Source organism: Pseudonaja textilis, chromosome 10, assembly GCF_049901715.1.
Source record: "Pseudonaja textilis isolate UNSWEBS1 chromosome 10, rPseTex1.2, whole genome shotgun sequence".
Classification (NCBI taxonomy): Eukaryota; Metazoa; Chordata; class Lepidosauria; order Squamata; family Elapidae; genus Pseudonaja; species Pseudonaja textilis.
Genome location: NC_141999.1, coordinates 11784611 through 11805417, shown reverse-complemented (window position 1 = coordinate 11805417; position 20807 = coordinate 11784611). Strand labels below are relative to the sequence as shown.

The following is a 20807-nucleotide window of genomic DNA, read 5'->3' as shown; positions in this document are numbered from 1 at the left end:
AATACCTCCCAAACGCCAGGGAACTCAACCTTTTCCCCTCCAACCTTAGGACCATAGAGCAGACCGGCCTAGCGAAACAGAATAAAGGGAGAGTAAACCAAAACAGGGGACTTTTGAGAATGTAATCAATTGATGAGAAGGCAGAGCGCCAGTAATGCCTTCTTTTTCTCTTTTAGTGACGACATGCGACGATCCCTTCTTTTCGAAGCCTACTGTCACCCCTTGTCCGAAACTCTTCTCTCCACATGAATCCCCCCTGCTAGTCTCAAAATATGGTACGGCCCAAATTGTTTACGTTTTTTCTTTTTTCTTTTTTTTTTAAAAAAGGTTTCGTAGGGTGTGGTCGCTGAAAGAAAAAAAGGAAGTTGGCTGGCTACGCAAATCGCGTCGGGTAACGTTTGACAGACAGAGGAAGTCGGCCAATCCAGCGAGAGCGGGAAGACGCCCGACAGCCAATGAGAAAACGGACCGGTGGAGTAGGTGGAACTACGATCGGTGAGGGGAAGCTGAGGGGAAAGCCGTGGAATGGCGGACGGTTGGGACGGTTCGTTTCGGTGGTGAAGAGCGGAGTGGAAGCGGATCGGAGAAGACGGCCGTTAGGCGGGTAAGCCTCGCTCCGTGACACGGAGGGGATGTGGAGAAGATAAAGGCCAGGGGGTCACTCTAAAGAGAGCTATACTGGAAAGGTGCTCTATATCGTAGTGGGAGTGGCGCCGTTGGGGGTGACGTAGAGGAGGCGACGGCCGCGGAGTAGAGAGGCGTGGCCTATGCGGGTGGTGCCCCAGACAGGTGAAGGGCGTGGCTTGTCCTACGAATGGCGCCTGGAAGTGGAGTGGGACAATACAAAGTTCGGGTCCGCGGCTTCTGCTTCCTGCTGGCTCACCGACATCCTCCCAAGTGCACCGTGATGGCTGAAGTAAGTGAATGGGGCTCGCGGTAAGGATTTCGTGGTCCCGAGAATTCGTGGTCAAGGCGAGAGCCAAAATCAGGAGCCCTTCCTAGTCCAGAGCTTTCCCCTGGTTATTCGTCCCTCTGCTTCCTCCCCGAGTTATTTTCATAAGGGAGGGTCGGTGAGAGAACTTTTAAAACTGTTTAAAACTTGTCTTACTTGGATGTTTTTGTTCCTTTTTAAAATTGCAACTTAAAATGAGAAGGGTGTTCAGGTTGGATTAAAGGTGAAGGTTTATGCCGCGTCGTTTTGTGAGGGTTATGAAACCTGCAAGTTTATCCTGTTAGTATCCAAGACTCTGCTGTTCTCATTGCACCATACAAAGACAATAATCTATTTTCCATGCTCATGTTAGATAGGGAATCTGAGAACTACTCGTGGATTCTGGTCTAACCTATTTATTCAGGAATAGTGTTACATGGTTTTCTGGTTTGGTCCATATCTATACTGGTCCTACTCTGTTTGCAATCAGTTGGCTATTTAAACAGGTATTGTGTAAAGCAAAGGTGTCAAACTCACGTCAGGTGATGTATTGGGACTTTTTTCCCTTCCCTAAACTGGGCAGGGGCAGGGCTAGCATGTAACATGCAGCTTGTGGGCCACAAGTAAATCACAGGTGTGTAGTTTTTACTGTTTGAAAGAATCTTACTAAAGGCAGTGGGGTGGCTTTTTTCAAATAGCAAAATATTGTGTTGTTCTTAAATGGCTTTTAGATAACCAGATTGTGTGGTTATTGGGAGTACAGGTAGTCCTTGACTTTCAACAGTTCGTTTAGTGACCATTCAAAATTACAGTGGCACTGAAAAATGTGACTTATCATTTTTCACAGTTATGACCTTTGCAGTATTCCCATGGTCATCAAAATTCAGATGCTTGGCAACTGGTTCATATTTATGAGGATTGCTGTGTGTTCCAAGGTCATGGGATCACCTTTTGCAATCTTCTGACAAACAAAGCCAGTGGGGAAGCCAGATTCACTTAACCGGGTTGCTAGCTTATCAACTTCACTTAACTGTTCACTTAAGAAATTCACTTAACTGTGGTAAGAAAGGTCATAAAATGGGACAAAATTCACTTAACACCTCACTTAACAACAAAAATTTTGGACTCAATTGTGGTCGTAAGCCAAGGTCTACCTGTATTGATAAATTTACCCCGCAGTACGTTTTCTGTAAATTGCTTTATTAAATTTATATTCTGCCCAATTCCCAATGTCTATGCTCCCACATTCTTTCACTCTTGATAAGGAAGTGAAGTTAGTGGTGTAAAACCAGGAAGTTCAATATTTAACAGTTAGTGTAGGCACTTGCTTCTTCATAGGACAATCCAGTCAAACTATGTATATATAATATATGTAGTATCTGAAGGGGAAGAATTTATTCATCCCAGATTACTTTGAATTTTTACTGTGAATCATTTTGGGATATGGTGGTTGTAGAGTGTTTGAAAACAATTGGATATAAAAGAGTTCTGTTGGTCTACAATACATGGAAATTTGGGCCAGTGCTATTTGTAGGTTTAGCCTTCATCCGAAGGAAGATATATAGATACTGCAAGTGAGGAAAACTCTTGTATTCAAAACTCCATGGGGAATGATGGAACATTAACATTGTTAACATAAACAATTATCTAAGGAATCCTATTGTAATTATATTTAGAACTATAATTTGCACATGCTAAGTAAAAAAAATTCCCAGTGTAAATTCGTAAATCCTTTCATTTCTGTTTGGTATGTGATGTCAACTGTATATGGAATGTCTTTATATATGTCATAAGTTGGGGGTGTTTTAATATCGTTTTGGTAAATAGTATAAAACAATAGTGTGTTTCTAAGCTAAATTGCTATTCTTTGAAAATGTAGTCTGAATGTATGCATTGTACTTTTCATAACATTCCTCTTAGCAAAGATACTTCATAGTGGGATACTTTTAAGCACACAATCTGTTACAAGGAATAGGGAAAGCTTTTTTTTTTTTTAAACGTGAGGTTACTTAGTTTTGTGGGTAAGATGGTAGGGAAGGACCTGGGAACATTGAGGCCAGAAGAAAACCAGGGCATTCTGGCATTTATCTTGATAAAAAGAAAGGCACTGGAGTGATGTAATGAAACCGAACAAAGTAATAGAGGAACAGGAAAGCAATTCTGTGGCTTTAATAGGGTCTTGGAACACACTTCTTGCTGTGATTCATAGACAAGGAAAATGCTGATGCAAGAAAGACTAAATGAAATGAAGAAGAAGGTGGAGTCTCTAAAGAGATATGATGACCTAATCATGTACGAGTTGACTAAGAAACCTATGGGATTTAAGAATGTTCTATCTAAAGTAGAAAATACCGGTCATAATTTTGTATTGAGAAAAGGAAATGGGTGTAATAATAAGTAATAAAGAGAAAGGAGGGTTGTTTCCCTATAAAATAGGTAAACACCCATGCTGACCATAAGTGGGAAAAAGTAGTCAGTCTCCCAGATCATAATATATTGTTTCTCTTAATACAGTAATTTGTTGAGTACGGTACTTTTGAACAAGATACAATAGTCTGAAAGCCATTAACAGTGGTTTACAAATCACATTGGCTGGATTTATGCTTCATAGTAAATCAATGCGTCACATTTTAGCTTTAATATTTTGGGTGGGGGTGGGAGCTGTTTCTGTATCCCTACCCTTAATCCTCCCAATTTTTAAAATGGCCTAGAATCATATTGGAAAATTTATTTTGATCCACACTATGGGAGACAATTGGAGAAGTTTGCCTTCCAGAGACCTTCTGGTTTCATCTCCATCCCAACTCTTGCTATAAAAAAACAGGACACTTTTAGCCTTATAGTTGAACAGCCTCTTAAAGCACTTTAAAATGTCAGGAGGACAAAATGAAGCCATTGGCTTTAGTGGTATTGGAATTCTCTTCCATTGATATTAGAACCCATCCAATATGTACCCAGGAAAAACTCTGATGTTCTGGAGTTGATAAAGGCTTAGTGGAATGGCATGACAGGAAATTGCTTCTGTTGATGCTTTGCATGGAAACGAGCATCCTTTGATAAGGAATGCATAATATTTAGGCACATGGATTAGTTTTATACCCTGACTTATCCTAGAGGCACTGGTTAGGGAGATGTTATGGTGGTAGTTTGGAAAGTTACTTGGAGTGGGAATTCTCAAGGTATTTGAAGAAATAGATGCAGTCTCCATTGTATCCAAAAAAACCTACGATGGAATTAAGATTAAGACATTTGTGCTTTTTCATAGAAAATACAGCCATGTACACTTTTAATATTATTTCTTAGTACTTTTGATGGGCCTATGCAAAAAAACAGGTTGTTGGATCACTAAGAATAAAAGTTAATCATTGTTTTGAAAGTGTAAAGATCAGTTGGATAAAAAAATGGATCATTCCACTTTTTTGTGTTTGAGCAATTTTTGCTCTTAGTTTTGTTATATGGTAGCTTCAAGAGGCATAGAAAAATATCAACTGATATAAAATAAGAGTATTAGAATTTTATTAATACTGATTATCTAGAGAGAAGAAAAATAACTGGTGAATTTTTGTTCATTAGCTATGAGAATAATTCTGATATAGCTTGAATTACTAGTTTTACTAGTACATTATGTACCAAATACAAAGTATTGTTAGATTTATGGTTAAGTTTTTTTTTCTTGTATATTCTTTATCTATTTAAAACATTCACATGGAAGTACATTCCACTTGGATTTGTGTTATATATTTCATGCAGTTTTTAAAATTGTAATATATATGTGGTATTGTGTTCTGAATTCAGGGATTTTCTGATTTACTTTGGAAATAAATATATATAAAAATAAATAAATAAATAAATAAATCAGTTTTGTTCAGGTATTTTCCCACGTCATTATAGTTGTGCTTTTAAAGTTGTAGCAACGTTTCGGCAGAATCTCACCTGCCATCATCAGGCTTCTGTATTGTGTTCGTGTTCTGTATTGTGTTCGAACACAGTACAGAAGCCTGATGATGGCAGATGAGATTCTGCCAAAATGTTGCTACAACTTTAAAAGCACAACTATAATGATGTGGGAAGATACCCTAACAAAGCTGAATACCATACATGTAAGTACCCGTGAAAACTTAAGAAAATATATATATATGTATGTATGTATGTATGTATGTATGTATGTATGTATGTATGTATGAATGGCATAATCAGTTACTGTTTTTTGTTAGGCTTGTTTATCTTCATTCTTCTACAGTGGCTCCTAGATTGCCTTTGAGTTCCCTAGAACACTGGTTGCCATCTCGGTGGGCTGCGAACCACTGGTGGTCCATGAGAAAATTTTGATGGTCTACAGAGAAATGTCCCCCCCAGCACCCCCCCAAAGCAATTAATCCAGGCTGCGCGGGAACACAAGGCTGTGCTGCCCACATGGCCCATCCACCTGCTGGCCTCCACCATTTGGCTGAGCGCAAACCTTACCTTGAGTAGAGCCATGTGAGCTGGAACTGGAAAATAAGACCAATGGTGGAAGAGGCAAATGCTCCCTGGCGTGGCTTGCTGACATTGGTGGGAAAGTCGGTCTCATATTCCAGAGCTGCAGTAGTCACAGGACTGACCCTTTGATCATCCCAGAGCAGCTGCTCCTCCACCCGGGTGCACCAGCCTGCCATGGACTGAAGGAGCTGCTCCGGGATGACCAAAGGGTCAGTCTTGAAGCTGCTCTGAAATATGGGACCGGCCCATGGTGGGGTTGGAAATCGCACTCTGTAGCGGGTGGCTCCAGGAGCGCTCACTGAGAGAAGCAGCCGGAGTCACACTTGTCTCTCAAGAGCCCAGCCAAAGCTTCCTGCGCTGCTTCTGCGGGCGCTCCGAGGATTTTGCAGATGGCTTGGCTGAACTCCTGTCCCTGGGAGTCAAAGCGCTGAAGCACGAACGGCGCAGGAAACTTTCTCCAGGCTCCTCAAGTGAAGGCGGAATGCTGATGCCGTGCAAGTAGCACGGTGCTCCTGCACCTTCCAGCTATCTCCATCGCCACTTTGGCCCACCTGTGCTGCTGCCCCCCTCTTGCCGCAACAGCACCATTACTTTGTCCTAGCCGGCGAGGGCTGCGCTGCTTTTTGCACATTGCATCACCCACAAATTTGCACATTACACATGCCACCCCCTACAGTGGAGATTTCCAACCCCACCACAGGCCGGTCCCATATTCCAGAGCTGCAGTAGTCACAAGACTGGCCCTTTGGTCATCCCAGAGCAGTTCCTCCAATCCATGGCAGGCCGGTGCACCCAGGAACACAAGTTTGCGCCACCCACATGGTCTGCCCACCCAGTGGCCCCCACCCTTCGCCTGAGTGCAAACTTTACCTTGAGTAAAGTCATCCCGGAGCAGCTCCTCCAGTCCATGGCAGGCCGGTACACTCGGGTGGAGGGGCAGCTGCTCTGGGATGACCAAAGGGCCAGTCCTGTGACTACTGCAGCTCTGGAATATGGGACTGATTTTCCCACCAATGTCAGCAAGCCACCATCAGTCAAAATTCATATTAGTGGTCCGCGGGATTTAAAAGTATGCGTTTGGTGGTCCCTGAGGTCCAAAAGGTTGGTGACCTCTGTTCTAGAAAAGACGTGAGAAAAAAACATTGTTAAAATTGCTATAGATGTTGAACTACCACATTATGTATAATTATGTATAATGGGGTAGAGAATTTTCCAAATCTGTGTCGATTTTCTTGGTTTTGTGGAACCATTCCACTTTATCCTTTCAGATTTGCTTTAGAATCAAGTATTTTTGAAATCTTTTTTTTTTCCTGAAGGATTAGCCATTGTGGAATTCAGGATTGATCTCTTTCTGTAAAATGCTACTGATTTATGAGAAAAGTCAATGAGGAGTTGTCAACAACTGTACTTTGAGATGGGCAGAGGTTACTCTCCAACTGTGGAAACCTGTAGTTCTACTCATCAGAGCAAGTGCCTCATTACCTCCTCTTGAATGTAATAGGAGGGCCAGCCTCTCACTAGCCTCAAGCTATGGTTGTGATTCTAAGAATAGTCTGGCTTCCAACTGTGCCAAACCTTCTTCTCTCCATCTTTGGGGGAGAAGGCTGTGGCTTTCTGCTTAGATTGCAATCTAGAGTGCATCAGTGATGTGACAGCAAAATAATCCTTTGCTTTTTCTCCTGACTCCAAATGTGAATGTGGAAAGAAAGATAAGTATCTTTTGTCATGAGCATAGTGTCTCCGAATGATAGCAGAATTGGAGAATTCTGTCCCGTTTTCTAGCTTCAGAGAGATAATTGTACAGGTACTTGAGCCTAGAAATTAGAGTAATAAGCTGTGATGGTTGTAAAGCGGGTCACCATGTGACTGCATCAATTTTACAAACTTTTTCATGGCAGTTAAGTGAGCACCGCAGTTGTAAGGGAACCCATTTTTCGCTATGAGCCATTTTTTGTTGGTAATCAGAAGTAAATGCCAGTTTTTCACCAAACATTGTAAATTGCAGCCATGTGACCACAGGCTGTTGTAAATGGCTGCAAATGTGGTTTAGTTGCTGAATGTAGTCATGTGACCATGGGCAAAGGCAATGTTGGAACTTCGAAACCATAAGTAGATTTGGGGGAGGGGCAGCCTCCATCATAACTTTGGATAGTCACTAAGTGACCAGACATAAGTTGAGGACTACTGGGACTATAATCAAGTTCAGAGTTTTTATCAGAAATATTGACACGGCTAGCAAAAGCAGTCCTATTAAGGGATGACATGATTTTTCTTAAATCAGCTAGAAACCCTGGTTTGTTCAGCTGCTTGCTTAAAAGGGAAGTTTGGAGGAAGAACCCATGAATGCAGGCTGGTGTATCCATCTTACAGTGATTGTTTTGCTAATAGCCCACTTAACCTGCTATTTTTTAAAAACCGTATATGTTCTTGTAATAATTATTCTTATTGTTTGGAAGCTTTATTCAATTCTTAATTCAAATGTTTAAGATACTTCTGAGAAAAAAAATAATGAAATCTAAAGCTTATCTGTAAAAATACCTTAAGAAAAAGAAATTGGCAGTTGTAGATTTTGTAATGTCAGAGGTTGACTTAATAAGCATTCAGCAATGATTAATTTAAAATACTAAAACTGTTCAGGCAAGAATGCATGCACATATTGTAATGATTTTTCTTAAAGTAATTGGATTGTATTTAGTGAGCTATTTACATTTAATTATTAAGAAAAGACTTATCTTCCCAGTATTTCCCAACAAATGGTAAGGTGAAGAAATTTGATATCAGACTATAATTAATTGTATAAGGTGTAAGGTATAAGGTGAATTAGAAAGAGCAGTAGATATTATAGAAAGGCTGCTTTATTTCAGTAATTTAGAACTGCTATTGAAGGTGTAGTGCATAATTTAAAAACTGAAATAAGGAAAGAGGAGCTACTTAAATGGCACAGTTTTAGGTATCTGCCCTGAAGAATATCAGCAGATAAATCATTCCTAACGAGTTGCATTGTGACTAGAGAGAACATCTCTAAAGAGAAATATGTGCAAATCTTTGTATAGGGAAGTAACTTACGTTTGCATTTCCCAGGTAGAGAAAACAATATGGCAGCCATACACAAATGAGGACAGGCAACCATGTTTAGCTATATTTATATACTGACATCAATTCAGCTTTTAAATGTATAGCATTAACTGTGAAATGTTGTTGAGCCTGGCAAAAGAATGCATGGTAGCTGGTTTTCAATGTATAAATAATTTTCAGTCTTGTCATTTGAAGATGTATGCTTTTGCCACAAGCATTTAAAGATGTTCTTAATGTCCTTGCAATTGCTCTAGTGTTTCTGGAGAGCATAAGTGGATTTAAAGCCAATCTCTGCATTAGCCTCTAACTATGGCATAGATAATTATAATTTATATCTGGCTTGTTTTGGGATTTCTGTTTTCTGCTCGTTGTCTTTTTTAAAAACTGAATTAAACCACTTTGATACTCTTTGGAGGTAATGTTTGTTGAATTCAGTGGAGATTACTTCTTGTTCTTGATCATTGTTTCAGTATAGCCATCTAGTGCTGGTTTCAGCTACACGGTTTGCATTCTTAGGTTGTACCCTTGCTTACACCTTTGATGAACAACTGAATCTCAGATCTGTTCCGCCAGCCGGATTAATCTGTAGTAAGTGTTATCTCTGGTGGAGTGGAATTGGATCAGCTAACAACTCATATGCTTTTTTTTCTCAGCTGTACAGCCTAAAATTTATGTTGCTAAGTGAGACATTTGTTAAGTAAGTTTTGTCCCATTCTATGACCTTTCTTGCCACAGTTATTAAGTGAGTCACCACACTTGTTAATTAGTAACATCGTTGTTAAGTGAATCTGGCCTCCCCATTGACTTTGTCAAAATGTTGCAAAAGATCGCATGACCCTGGGACACTGCAACTGTCATAAATATGAGTCGGTTGCCAAGCATCTGAATTTTGATGACATGACCATGGGGATGCTATAATGGTTGTAAGTGTGAAAAACAGTCATAAGTCATTTTTTCCCATGATATTATAACTTGGAACGGTCACTAAATGAACTATTGTAAGTTGAGGACTACCTGTACTGTAAGATATACTTAGCTATTGGTTGCTATAACTAGGTTTGGGCGCAAAACTTCTTAAGATGTGGAATAGGAAACAACTCTCTTGTTCTGAAATATCTTTCCAGTTTTCCCCTTTTTCTGACTAAGATCAGCTGGGTAGAATAATAGCATATTTTTATGTGTAATGATAATCCATTATTTAGTATTATGGCTGTAAACAGCTATCTGCGCAGGTGTTGGGTTAAAGCATTCCTACTTCTCTTCCACCTGTGTAGATAGAAAAGATTAATCAATTTCAGTTCAATTTAACAGATTAGCTTGTATAATATGCTAACGCTAACAAAACAGAATTGCTGTGTAATATGCCATGCCAGGATAAATAACTGATATTATGGCTTCATGTATTATGGCTTCATGCAAAGGTCCTACTTCATACAACATGACAAGGAGTTTCTGTGTTTCTACAACATACTAACCATAAATTGTTCAAATTTATTTCAGCTTAGTTTACCCATGCAAACTTAGTCCTTGTGTGCTAAGGATTATTTTAAAATCAAGACAATTGCAAAAGAAGCCTTTAAGACAATCTGAAAGCTTAAGCATGTATTGTCACTTTGCAGAATATATATTAATTAATAAATTTCTATTGTAAGTTTAATTATGTTGGGTGATTATAGGAAATATCTTCCAAGGATTAAACCTACAGAAACACCTGCATAAATTTCATGCATGTATACAAACATTTGGGCATTATGCAGTATTAGTCTATCCTTAGTTCTGTAAAAAAAAGCGTACTCTATAAGAAAGTTGTAAATAAGGCTATATATGAGTCAATTCTTATGAGCAGGAAATAAGGATTTAAGGCTGAGTTGTTGAGGAAAGCTTTAATTAAAGACTTTTTGGACAGTTCACAGTATATTTTGTTTTTAATATCTGCCTGTCTTAAGGACAATTTAATTGTTATATAGTTAGCATTTCTACTGTTCTGTAACTCTAAGCTCTTTAAGACAGTGTGTACAGAATGAAAGAAATTATTTGGGCAGGGATTGAGGGGGAGGAAAGAATCAATTAAAACCATAGCTTCTCTTTTCCAATCATAGTTTGTCCGCTAGCTATAACTGCCTGTAAATGACCAAAATCTGCATTTGAGATAAAGGCAAAGTGTTAGTGCTTATTATAGGTGGACACGATGTGATATAACAATGGTGTCTTGAATAAATTAACTTGTTGCTGAGGCTCCTCTCTTAGGTTAGGTTACAGCGTTACTTTTTTGGCAGGATGCAGAATTTTCTTCTGGACCTTCCTTTTAAAGGTTTTGAATATCATTTCCTCCCTTTTCCTGGCTTTTCAAAATTACTTGAAACTGTTCTTTCTGGCAATTTTCCAGAAGAATTACTAACTGCTGAGAGAACTTAAGACACCTTAAGTTCAACTTAAGACGCCGGAAATAACAACTGGACTTTCCTTGGTAAAAGGAAATAAGATTTCTGATTTGGTGGCCTAATAGAAATTTAAAGTTTTGACCCTTTAGTTCTTTTTTCCTGGTGTGTCTGATCCACCACTGAGTATTATGAAAAGCTGTCCTTAAGAAGCTGGAAAATTGTGGTGCTTGGTTTTGTTATGTGGCTCTGCAGATATTTTTAATTCAGGTATTTGTTTGAAGGCATGAGGGATTGAAAGTTTAGAAGAAGGGTGTCTACTTTCTGCCCCCACCATTGTTGTCCTCTCGTCCTCCTACCCCTTTCTATTCTCAGCTTCTAGTTGACCTGGGAGATCGGAAAAGATGCATAATTGCACTCAACAGCTGCGGGTACATTTTTCGGCATAATTCTGGATCCTGTTTTGAATCTCAGGTATAAGTTTCCTCTATCCAGTCAAGTCTGACTCTTAGGGGGCAAGTGTTCATCTCTGTTTCTTAGCTGAGGGAACAGTGATGTCCGAAGACATTTCAATAGTTGTGGCCAGCATGATTATATGTGGAGGTGCACAGAACGTGTTTGTTACCTTCCTACCAAAGGGGCACCTATTTATTCATTAATATTTGCATGCTTTCAAACTGCTAGGTGGGCAGGAGCTGAGGCAAGTAATAGGAGCTCAACTGTCGTGCGGCACTGTCAGCTTTCCAGCTGACAAACTCAGCATCTTTAACAGCTGAGCCATTGAGCCCCAATTTCAATCCCAGATGAATTTGGTTGTATCTCAGGTGTCAACCCTTCAAAGTCGATCAGGAAACATCACAAGAAATGCTAGAACTCGAAATCAATTTATAGCTAATAGACTCTTGAAAATATGCCACTATTTCCCCTTCTTCTATCAAAGAGAGTCAAGGCAGGGCAGCCTTGAGTTTTTCTCATCTCTTCCTGTTTTCTAGGCTAAGCCCATGTTTCGCCAGTGATTGACATGTATCCTCTTCAAAGCCGTCTCCTTGCTCCTCTGCATCAGATTTATGTGTTTAAACAGCCCCAGATGCAATTCTCCTTTAGCCTTTGCTCAGTATCCTATATGGGGAAATGGCCATCTTATTTGGTCTTATCCGCTATTCCATTGGGTAAATAACCTCAAATGTTCTTTGGTTAATGACACATGAATCTATTGCCCATCCCAACAGGGACATTTAAATAGAGTTAAAGATTGCCAGATTGCCACATGCACTAAAATATATTTAGAATATTCCAAGTTGGCTGAAAATTGATGAAATTACTGATGATAATTCATAGAAATGACCTAAAAATCCTTTGGTGGTATTACTTTTATAGGTAATCGAGTTATGAGCATTCTTTTAGTTAAGTGACACTCCCCCAGTTCACTCTGTTGAGTTAAAGGGCTATATCTAGGACGAATTGTATAAGTACTTCATTAACAACAAGAGCTAATTTGGAGTTGTCCTACACAAAAAATTAACATTTTAATGAAATTTTCATCACACAGATTCTAAATGCGTGTCCTATGCCACCCAGAAATTTCTGATGACTTCCATAGTCATTAATGCCTTTAGAGATGAAGAAGAATAGATTCACTGTTTCGAATGGTGGCTAAAATTTGAACATTCAGTATCTCTGCATAAATATGGGCTAGCTTTGGATCTTTTACCTCAGTAAATAAATGAACAAGTATAATGTTTTTGACTCATTTGTTTAACTGGGTTCTTTTTAGTTTTGGGATGTATAGAGAACAGATCACATTTTGGGTCATATTTATGCAGAAATACTGGAAATTCCCTCCTTCGCTAAATCGGGTGTAGGTGTGGCCAGCATGTGACGCATGCAGGCCGTGAGTTTGACAACCCTGGTCTAAAAAATACACATTACTTAGTTGAAGAAGTTTGCCTTGGAGAAATGGATCAATATTTCTACATAGCAGTGCAAAAAATTAGAAACAGGAAATATTTGATTGCAATTTTTTTTGCATTTAAAGATGGTTCACCCAGATAATGAATCTAAGGAGCTAGTTTATTTTTCACACTGACATCTTACATGTTGAATGATGTTAGGAAACGAATGAAACAAAAACCCAACTTTGATGTTAGTGGCTCAGTAGACTCCTTTTATATACCACTGGGATCTACATAACCTTTGGTAACCGTTCAGCAACAAAGATATGCAAACATTCAGAAAGTCCAAAGGGGAACTAGGCTTTTTAACCAGAGGTATAATTGCTGACATGGTTAAGCAAATTCTTTCGTTTAACATATTGGGTGGATTGCTGTCAAAATCGTCATAGTGATATTTTGGATGTATATCCTAAAAGCTACTCGATATTAAAGGTATGTCATTAGAGGAGAATTGTGGCAATGCTGATTTGGAGGGTTCCCACCCCCCCAATATTGTCCAGGAGATACCATAGTTTCTCTTTTTTTCTTTTTTTAAAAAAGGAGGGGGGAGTTTATGAGATTGGAAGTCAACTTCATCAGAAATGTTTTCTTTATAGCTTTTCTTGCTGTTATTTTACATGAGGGTGGGGCTCTTGTTCATTTCCTTCCTTTCAGTGTTCACTGTTAGTTTTCAAGCAGGGGAAAAAGCAACATATGAAAAGAATTGTTTACCTGAAGTAATCCTCCTAGAAGCATTTTTCTGATCTGTGACAGTGAAAAAAATCCTGATTTGTTCAAGGGGCACACGAGTCCTGTATACATTGTCTGGGGCACTTTTATTGTATTATGTTTTCGGTGCTCCTCTTTTTGGTGTTTGAACCATTTGCAAGCTATTGTTTTGTTTGTATAACCTGAAATGTTAGTAGTATCTGCATACAAATGATAGCATGTTTTTCCAGCCAAATAGGCACTGTATGTAACTGGTGAATCTCTTCTCCAACATTACAGTTTATAGTACCAGAAATGTTTAATAAGCAATGTGTAAGAACTCTTGGATATGATAGGATTTGAGGTTAAAATGCATGATCATATGGTTTTAGAAGGATGCCCATTTCATAATTCATCTCAGACTTCCCCCAAGTTGGCATTTTCCAGATGTGTTTGGATTTCACTTCTCATAAACCTCAGCTGAAAAGTCTTATTTTCACCTTATGTTTCATAAAGTTGGGGCTTTCTTCTTTTATTTCTGAAGGATTGTGGTTTTCTTCAGTGTTATTTCTATATGGTGGCTTTGTGATATTCTTACTCCACCGGTATCTGCATACAGTTGCACTTCCATTTCCGCTTTTGTATTGCTGCTACCTCGTAACGTTAGTCTTCGTCTCAATAGACATTTCAACTGTTCTTTCCTGCTTTGTTAAACCAAATACCCCAGGTTTTTTATGCATCCTTTAAGTTAGTGGATTTTAGGTACCTTGATTCAAAATTGTTGGCAGTATAATGCACCATTTGGGCTGGCTTAAGTATATAAATAGGCAAACACATTACTGCAATGAGAATTTTGGAGATCATTTTTCTATTTTTCAAATAGTGACCTACAGTAGGTTTGCTTTGCAGATTCTACAAACACACAAAGATTGCCTTTGTGCATTTCTTCAAAATGATATTCCCATTTTCAACATACTGTATAACAGTAGTTGACATTTAACAAACCAGATGTGTGTCATCTGAAGCTAATCACTGTAGGGAAAACCATCCATTTGAAGCTAACCTTTGAGTTAAGTTCAGAGACAGACTTGCCAAGAACATTGTAATAGCTTGAAATAATATATCTTACTTAACCTGTTTCCCAATTAAAAAAAAACAACAACACTGCAGAATTAACATGAGAATTGAGTGAGACATCACTTTATATACTAAGATACCAAATCCACTTATTACAAAGTCAGAACTAGAAGTTGTTCCTAATGTGATTATAAGCACAATATGTAGACCGATCTCTGAAATACCCAAGCATAGGATGTCTTGGTAATAGGTAAATTAATTTATTTTAAGGTTTCCTGGCTGCTTTTGTTCCAACTGTTAATTTTAGAGGGTTTTTCCCCCCTCCCCATTGTAACTTTGTGTTACACATAAAACCTTAGACATTGTTCTGTACCCTCTAGATCTTGGACTCCTCTGCAGTGGTAGGTCAAATTTGGAAATTCAGATTTTGGCTTGGGAGGTAATTAGCAAAAGCTAAATCAGCTTCGGTCCCTTAACACCCTGATAGAAAAGCATTCAGGAATGACTCCTGGACCTCAGAGATAAGCTGCCAGCTGCCACAGAGACTATAAAAAGGTGGTTCAAAGTCAAGCATAAACAGCTGACTTAAAAAAAGGAAAAAGAGCCTTGGATTGTTGCTGTTGGTGACAGGAAGCCACGTTCCCCAAGCTGTCGGCTTCCTGCTCCCCCTCCCCCAATTCCATCCCACAGCAGATCAGAGCATTTGTCACTAGGCAGCTGTCTCCTTTAGCAAAGCTGCTTGCTGCCTAACCTCAGAGAGGGTGGGTTCCCTTCCTTGAAAATTAGCTAATTAAAGGCAGTATATTTTATTTTTGCTAGTTGGACAGCTCATAAACACATGGCTGGGTTCTTCCAACAGAGTGCAAATTCTAGAAGAGAAATATCAGTGTCTTTTGAAGATGAATGGCATGAGCATACAGGCACTTTAATACTTGGATTGCTGAAAATTGAATGGTTAGTTTTATAGAAGGTAGAAAGATAGTGAACTTCAAAAAAATGTATCATTCTGTATTTTGACATTTTTATCCCTAGTGGCTCTAAAATATTTAATTTGATATAGGGAACTCCAATCTACAAGTTATCTTGTTTAATTAATATTATTTATTAATAAATGCTTTCTTTAAGTATTACAGATGCCTTGATTTAAAAAAAAAAGTTTGGGAAAGGCAAACAAGCGTGGTTGTCCTTCAGAATCTTTTTGAGCTTGTATAATAATTTCAAAAGGTGTATGGCATTTATCTGATTGTGATAGGTCATTGCCCCACTGTATTCTTCTGTACAGTAAAACAACTGTTTTAAAAATGCAGATGTATTAGTAGGAAAGCCTTCCGTCATGAGGGAATTTAGGAGAAATAGTTCAGCCCTCTGGCTAAAAAGCAGTTGTTAGTAAGCTGCCTGGTCAGCTATCAACACTTCCTGTTTTCTCATGAGAATCCAGTTTGTCTGGCGGCATGACAAATTTTTATCCTTCCCCCAACTAAAACGTGTTAATGTGTAAATTTCACATTGGTCTTCATAGTGCCCAAAGTTGCTAGATAGTGAGATGGGCAGCATATAAATGTAATAAGAATAGTTTTTGAAAATATTTAGCAGTTATAAAAACCATTTCTAGTTTTGAATAAATGGATATGGGACAGGTTACAGCAGTGGGAGTTTTGGGTGGGAGTTTGGAATTACCAGGTTTTGATTTCCTTGTGGCAACCTTAAAAACTAGGTTTGTTTTAAAAATATATAGGTTATGAGAGAGTGGATACATAACTGTGTTATGATATGTTAGAAAATAAGCGATCTCTAATGTTGCTAAGGTCTGTGGCCATATCATCTTTTTCCTGTTTGGGGATTATTCTTTATCTTTTAGAACCCTGTTTGAAGCTGATCCACCATGCCATTAGTAACAAGAAATATCGAGCCAAGGCACCTGTGCCGCCAGACATTGCCCAGTGTTCGGAATGAGCTGGAATGTGCGACCAACATCACCCTGGCAAATGTCATTCGACAGCTGGGCAGCTTGAGTAAGTACCATAGCAAACTGCTCTCAAGAGCTGTTGGGCTCCCAATTCTTTCTCGGTGGCCTCTTTCCCTGTGACTTATTTATTATCCATCTTTCTCTAGTACCAAAATATCTTCCACATAATGTTCTCTGAAAGGAATGCACAGGATAGTTGGAGTAAAAGCTGAGAGGAAAAAAATGAGGCACACTGTTAAGCATTGTTCAGAATCCAGGGTTCAGAATTTCATCAGAACATAAAAGGAAGCAATTTAATGATTAGAACTGAACTTAAAACTTACTTCATTGCATACCTGAAATCCCCCAGTTTTCATCTATTACCTTGTTGAATATGTCTGCAGATGAATAATAATAAGTTGGCTATATTTTTTAATCTGATTGGACAATATCTTCATATAAAAGCTGAATAAAACGTGAGATGGAGTAATAAAAAGAGAAATCAGTCATAGCAATTTTTGCAACTGAAGTTACCTTCATAGCAATCTTCATTTTTCCAAGATGATTTACTGAACATACTTCATTTACTCTTTGAAATAAATAATCAAACAGTGATTCTATCCAAGCTGTCAAAAATGTGGTAGTTGAGGTTATTAATATTTCTTATATGCCCAATAACCGGAATTCCCTCAGCAAATCACTTAAAGCATGGCAAACAATCAGACAGTAAAAAGAATTAATAAGCAGAACAGGAATGATTTAATGAAAACCATACAAAACCAACATCTCAATATAATATGAGCGCTTAAAATCAAAAGCCGACTGTAAAAATGTGTAGTTTTTATAACTATATTCCTGTAGAAGAAGAAGAAGGTCTTAACCTGGCATTGATAACACTTCAGTGCAACTGCCTGGTATTCTGTCCTCAGCAAAGCTTTTGACAGAGCCTTATTTGGCAGGAAACCTAGAGACAGGGCACCTAAAGGAGAGCCTCTAAAGATGACTGAGGGCTATTTAAGAATCATCATTTACACATAGTCCTCAGCGTTCATAATCTGAGGGCTCTCTGTAACTGATGGTTCCTTAGCCCTCTCCTCAGCACTGAACAAGTGGTATTTATGACTAGTCCTCAAAATTCCAACCATCAAATAGCCATCCCTACAGTCACATGATCATGATTTGGGTGCTTGGCATCCAGCTGGTGGTTATGACTGTTGCAGCATCCCGCATGACGACCATTTGTGGCTTTCCTTGCCACTTTCTCACAACTTGCAAGGGGGAAGCCGGCAGGGAAGGTCACAACTTGCTTTCATAAGTTGCTTCCACTGATATTCTCCTGATGCAATGGAGTATGAGATCCTAAGAATCTTGTTTTCAGTAGCACCCTTACCCAGCACCTGCGGCTCCTAGCAGCATACCCGCACTCTCTTAGCTTTACATTTTTTGTCATTTGCTAGCGGAAATGCTAGAATTGTGATTTGCTTAACCTTGTGATTCACCTTAGTTGACTATGGCGACTCTCTTAACAACCATCGGAAAAATCATTATAAAATCGAGTCTGCTTATGTGGTGATTCAACAGGAGGACCACAACGCCTTAGTCAAAATTCTGGTCTCAACTGTCATAAGTTGAGGACTGCCTGTATACAACCTGATTGCAATATGCGTGTCTCCAAAAAGAAGGCTGGGTCTTATTTTCTTTTGACCCCTGAAAAAACGGCTAGGCCTTCTTTTTGGAGGGTTCTAATTAGTGACTCATCACATGGTGGCACCAACAGCCCCGCCCAGCAGGAGCCTGCTGCTGTCCCGCTTGTTCTGCGGCCGCTTGCCGCCACTTGCATGCATCGCCCTGGCCTCGGTTTCGCCTTCAGATGCCGGCTGGCATCTGAAGGCGAAACGGAGGCCGGGGCGATGCATGCAAGTGGCAGCAAGCAGCCGTAGAAGAATGTGAGGCAGGTGTCAGGGTGTGTGAGGCCTGGTAAGTAGGGCAGCTCCACCACCACCATCCCCACTCTAGCTTATTTTTTACCTGTGTGCCTCACCTCAACCCCTGCTCCCCGGGGACGGCGGGGTCTTAATTAGGGCTAATTTTGTGGGTGGAGCTTAATTTGACCTTGTGCGCTCAAAAACATGATAGGGCTCCTTTTCAAGGTAGGTCGTCATTTTGGAGAGAGACAGTAGCTTTTTGGACAGGCTGCTGTATAACAAAATCAAGGTGCCATTCTTTCCTGACATAGGAATTTAGTTGAAGTCCAGATATCAGAAGATGGATAGATGGAGAGAGATTGCTTTATACAGTCTAGGAGCACAACTCAGAGCCTTTATTGCTGGAAGTCATATTGCTTACTTACAGACTTCCGTTAGGATGGCTTTCCCTATGTGCAGGGCTGGGCTGCTGGGGGTTCGCAGGGATTTGGGAGAGCCCCTGGCTAAGATTCTGTGCAGTTCAGAGAACCCCCAAATCCCAATCCTGGCTGGCCCCACCCACCCCTCCCCTCCCAGGAGTCCCCACGTAACCTGTTTGGATGTAGGTAAGTGCACGGTGCACACGGGAGGCTTGGGGAGGGCGAAAAACAGGCCTCCCGGAAGTTTGGGAAGGCTGGAAATGGGCCTGTTTCCAGCTTCCAGAGAGCCTCCGGAGCCTGGGGAGGCTGTTTTCGCCCTGTAGTGGGCTGACTAGGCCATGCCCATGCCCACTCAGCAGTCAGGCAGAGAACTTGTTGCTAAAAATTTTGAAGCCCACCCTGGCTATATGCTTGCAAGGATATTTAAATGCACATACTTAAGATTAAGACTTCACTTCTGTGAACACGCATTTGAATTTCCTGTTGAATGAAATGAAACATTTCTGCATAAGCATGCATAAGATTGGGCTATAAATACCCCAGGGTATTGTAGAAGAACTGAAGTTGCAGGCACATTGTGTGTCCATGACACAAAATGGAAAGAAAATGTCTGCTATTTATTTATATGCCATCTTTATCTAAGCAGCAGGAGGGGGAAATCTAATAATCAGGATTTGGAAAATCATAGAATCAAATATATAAATCTCATAGGACCAGTTGTGCAAAGGATATCATTTATCATACAACCATCATGCAGTCAGGTCAACGCTTTGCTTTTTTCTGATGTAATGAAGCAGCGCCACTCTTGAAAAATATAACGCAATCTCATGCAATAAGTTTCACAAGACACCCAAGATTCAACAACAATAAACTTGATTTTGGAGTTTGTGTGAAAAAGGAATTCAAATATATTCACACTCATACAACATTCACACCTTCCCAGAGTTGAGATGACCAAGTTCTGCCTTGATTGGGGAGGATAGTTACGTAGCACAAGTGAAGGCTCGGTCAGTGGAGTCTTACAACTAAGACCTGTCCATCTTATTTTTCTAATGCTTTTGTGCTCACAGTGTCCAACTGCAGCAATGGTGGGTATCAAAATAATTTATCACAGTTCGGTGAGTGTGGTTTGGCGGGCATGTTTGCGCGCCTGCCAAGCGCACACTTTGTGCATGCACAGAGGCTTTCCCACTCACTTCCTGCAATCCCGCACTCTTCCTGTAGCTTCAGCAGCTGACACAGGGCAATCTGCTGTGCCACGCAAAGCAGCTGCACTTCAAAAGCCGGGAATAAAGGTCAGTATGGGAGCCCAGGTGGGTGGGGGGCCCCAACAGCAGCTCGTCAAAATTGGTCTCAGCAGATCTTTGGTGCTACTGGTACGCCCGAACCGGGCCGAACCGGTAGAATAGCACCACTGATCTGCACATTCTTCCCATGTGCTTTCAGCCTTTCGTGGACTTTGTAAGTTGCATGTCAAAAGTGACCTAACCCATGGTAGTTAAATGTTAACATTCTTATCACTGATTGCTGTCCTCCAGACCTTAATGAATTGCTTCCGAGGTTCCATGCAAAAGTACAAGAGCTTCAGATACAGGTGCTGTTCACCTATTTAGAAGTGGGTGATAACCTTGTTTTTTCCCCCCACATTCCACTTGCCTATTAGATTAACTATCCCTAGTGCTAAGTTGCTTGCTGTCTCCCAGAGTTCAGGAAAAGGTGAACCAAAGGAGGCAGCACACAATCTTACCTTTTAAGAGTATAGTTCAAATGCAGAGGTCTATCTACCCTTTTCTGTGTTGTTCTGACTTTCTGTAAGCATGCAAGTAAGCTGATTACACCTCTTCTGTCAGCAGGAACAACCAAACTCTGGTAGTCCCTTGTTTAACTTCACATGTGTATCAGGAGCTCCATCTGTTCCTAACAAGCCAGAGCCAGAAAC

General features: G+C 39.9%; 1 protein-coding gene across 6 annotated transcripts in view; it reads left to right on the top strand.

The window, feature by feature from the left end:
* Positions 1 to 488: 488 nt before the first annotated feature.
* WASF2 (WASP family member 2) overlaps positions 489 to 20807 on the top strand; it is a 36815-nt gene continuing 16496 nt past the window's right edge. For 2 of the 6 annotated variants that reach the window (XR_015744777.1, XM_087939714.1), the window contains exons 1-3: positions 489 to 604; positions 11239 to 11294; positions 16438 to 16591. Coding sequence is in view for 4 of the 6 variants with exons in the window: in XM_087939714.1 (XP_087795840.1) it covers positions 16462 to 16591 (130 nt within the window). In the remaining 2 variants the exon portion in view is untranslated. Of the gene's footprint in view, positions 605 to 783; positions 917 to 11238; positions 11295 to 13164; positions 13248 to 16437; positions 16592 to 20807 lie in introns of those variants that run through there. The other 4 variants (XR_015744776.1, XM_087939711.1, XM_087939713.1 and 1 more) reach the window with 3 other exon arrangements.